General features: G+C 37.3%; 1 protein-coding gene across 1 annotated transcript in view; it reads left to right on the forward strand.

The window, feature by feature from the left end:
- Nucleotides 1-2,242, forward strand: part of LOC107675145 (solute carrier family 2, facilitated glucose transporter member 4) — a 77,181-nt gene extending 74,939 nt beyond the window's left edge. Inside the window, exons 8-11 of the mRNA XM_016469386.1 lie at nt 350-454; nt 1,245-1,346; nt 1,564-1,767; nt 1,874-2,242. Coding sequence (XP_016324872.1) covers nt 350-454; nt 1,245-1,346; nt 1,564-1,767; nt 1,874-2,098 — 636 coding nt within the window. The 3' untranslated portion in view covers nt 2,099-2,242. The remainder of the gene's footprint in view (nt 1-349; nt 455-1,244; nt 1,347-1,563; nt 1,768-1,873) is intronic.
- The last annotated feature ends 495 nt before the right edge of the window (nt 2,243-2,737 follow it).

Genomic DNA, 2,737 nt, shown 5'->3' on the forward strand with positions numbered 1-2,737 from the left:
AAATGGCTGCAATATAACAAAGAGTGAAAAATTTAAGGGGGTCTGAATACTTTCCGTACCCACTGTATATACATATGTGTGTATATATATATTTACATATGTGTGTGTGTGTGTGTCAGAGTATATTTAACATGAACCTTTTAATTATTTATGGTGATATGGGGAACTTTTAATACATTTTTAGTTTATGGCAGTTAGAATATTCTCAGAATGGTAAACTGAAATATATGATCTGGGTTTCACATCAGAGATTACAATGGAGTCCTTGCAAGTTATTTTCTGCATGCCTTAGTAATGAACCTATTTTATTTTTTTCCCCTCACACTTGCTCTTGCTTTCCACTGCTCAGATCTTCTATTATTCAACTGATATCTTCAAAAAGGCTGGGGTGGAAAGTCCAGTGTATGCCACCATAGGTGCTGGAGCTGTCAACTGTGCTTTTACTATAGTCTCGGTACGTAAAAAAAAAAATCTCATGAATCTTTAAAGAGGAACTAACAAGATATGGCAAATTAGCCTTAATTGAGACTTAAAGGGATAATTCACCCAAAAATGAAAATTTGATGTTTATCTGCTTACCCCCAGGGCATCCAAGATGCAGGTGTACCATTGCCATGCATTATACGACTGATAGACTGCAACTGCTGGAGTTCAAAACCTCCGTTTGTGTTCTACTGAAGAAAAAGTCACCTACATCTCGGATGCCCTGGGGGTAAGCAGATAAGCATCAAATGAAAATTTTTAGGTGAACTATCCCTTTAAGAGTTTCCCATAACATTGGTAGATCAAAATAGAACAGATACTGTTGAGCAGATCTCAGTGCTTTTTCAAAAGCGTGGGCAGAGCAGTCATGAGAAGATAATAAATATCTCTAGAAGACCCTCTAGAAGCTTGCGTTCTGCAAGTGAACGGCGTATTATTGTGCCATCTCAAAGAGGCACAAAATCACTTTCACAGACTTTTACATTAACTGTTCCCCTTTGGATAAAAGCGTCTGCTAAATGACTAAATAAATAAATAAAAATAAATAATCAAATAAAATAAAAACAATTAAAAAAGTAAACACTTTTTTTTGGCTTAAATGTAGCATTGCAAAAAAGTTTTTTTTTTGTCTTAATATTTGCAAGAAATTCAATTTTTGTAAATAATTAATTAAAAATCAAACCATTTAAACTACATTATTAGCATAAACCAAGTCAAACTAAAAACTTTATATGTCTATGACTCACTTGTCCAATCAACAGCTTTTCCTGGTTGAGCGTATGGGCCGCCGGACACTCCACATGCTTGGACTTGCTGGAATGTGTATCTGTGCCATCATCATGACAATTGCCCTCACATTACTGGTCAGTCCCACAATAATTTAAGATTTTTTTCTTTATAGATTCACCATGATGTTATAAAGAGTTACTGAAAAAATACACATAATAAAATAAGAGAATCAGTTTCTACACTACAGACTACTTGAGAAATTATAATGCAGAAGCTGGTTGTAAAATTAGCATGTTCCTTGTCAGTGAATGCTGTCTGAGTTAATCTTACTTGTGTTGTCTTTGTTCACAGGAGACTGTGCCATCAATGAGCTACCTTAGCATGATGGCCATTTTTGGTTTTGTTGGCTTCTTTGAAGTGGGGCCAGGACCTATCCCTTGGTTCTTTGTGGCTGAACTCTTCTCACAAGGTCCCAGACCAGCAGCCATGGCAGTAGCAGGCTGCTCCAACTGGACTGCCAACTTCCTCATTGGCATGGGCTTCCAGTATGTTGCTGTAAGTGTACAGGAAACAACTTCTTTCGCTAGCAATGGTTTACTTACCTACTTATGGCATCAAAACGTGCTATAACGCCATTACATTCAATCTCTCCTTACTGCAGAACCTGTGTGGTCCATACGTTTTTCTCATCTTCGCTTTGCTCCTCCTTTTCTTTCTGGTCTTCACCTTCTTCCGAGTTCCTGAAACGCGAGGCAAAACTTTTGACCAGATCTCAGCCACCTTCCACCGTCATCCACAAAACATGATGGACATGGACCTTCACATGGATCAGGGGAAGCACAGTACAGAACTGGACTACCTAGGTTCTGATGGGACAGAGAACTGAGGCTTGAGAGCAAGAGAGATGGTGAAAGGGGAGCCAGAATGACCACAACTGGCCGTTCTTGAGGCTAGGAGAGAAAAATGGGATGGATACCAAAAACAAAACATTACTACTCAGACGTACAGTGACGCATTGCTGCCACACACATTTTTTCCACTCAATTATGTCGTAATAACGAGATATGTCATGTCGTTTTAACGACATATTTTCTCGTTAAAACGAGATGTTTTCTCGTTAAAGCGACATCTTTTCTTATAAAAACGAGATGTTATGTCGTTAAGTGTTGGGGAAAGTTACTTTTAAAAGTAATGCATTACAGTATTGCGTTACTCCCTAAAAAAAGTAACTAATTACGTTACTTAGTTACTTTTTATGGAAAATAATGCGTTACATTACTTTTGCGTTACTTTTTAAATATGAGCAGGGCTTGATTGTTTTTAACATAAGAAGTTCTATTTATAGCAAATGCAAAAGCCCTTTCCCACCAAAAAGTGTAATGAATAAACCTCAGGCTGAAGGAAAAGTAAATTCACGTCTGTACAGTAGAAAGCAGGAGACGGTTCAACACTCTTCAGCAATAAAAAAAAAAAAAGCAGCACAATTGTAGTTTATCTAAAGTCATTTTTGCTTATTAGTATGGTT

The sequence above is a fragment of the Sinocyclocheilus anshuiensis genome, unplaced genomic scaffold (genome assembly GCF_001515605.1).
Source record: "Sinocyclocheilus anshuiensis isolate Anshui unplaced genomic scaffold, SAMN03320099.WGS_v1.1 scaffold1672, whole genome shotgun sequence".
Classification (NCBI taxonomy): Eukaryota; Metazoa; Chordata; class Actinopteri; order Cypriniformes; family Cyprinidae; genus Sinocyclocheilus; species Sinocyclocheilus anshuiensis.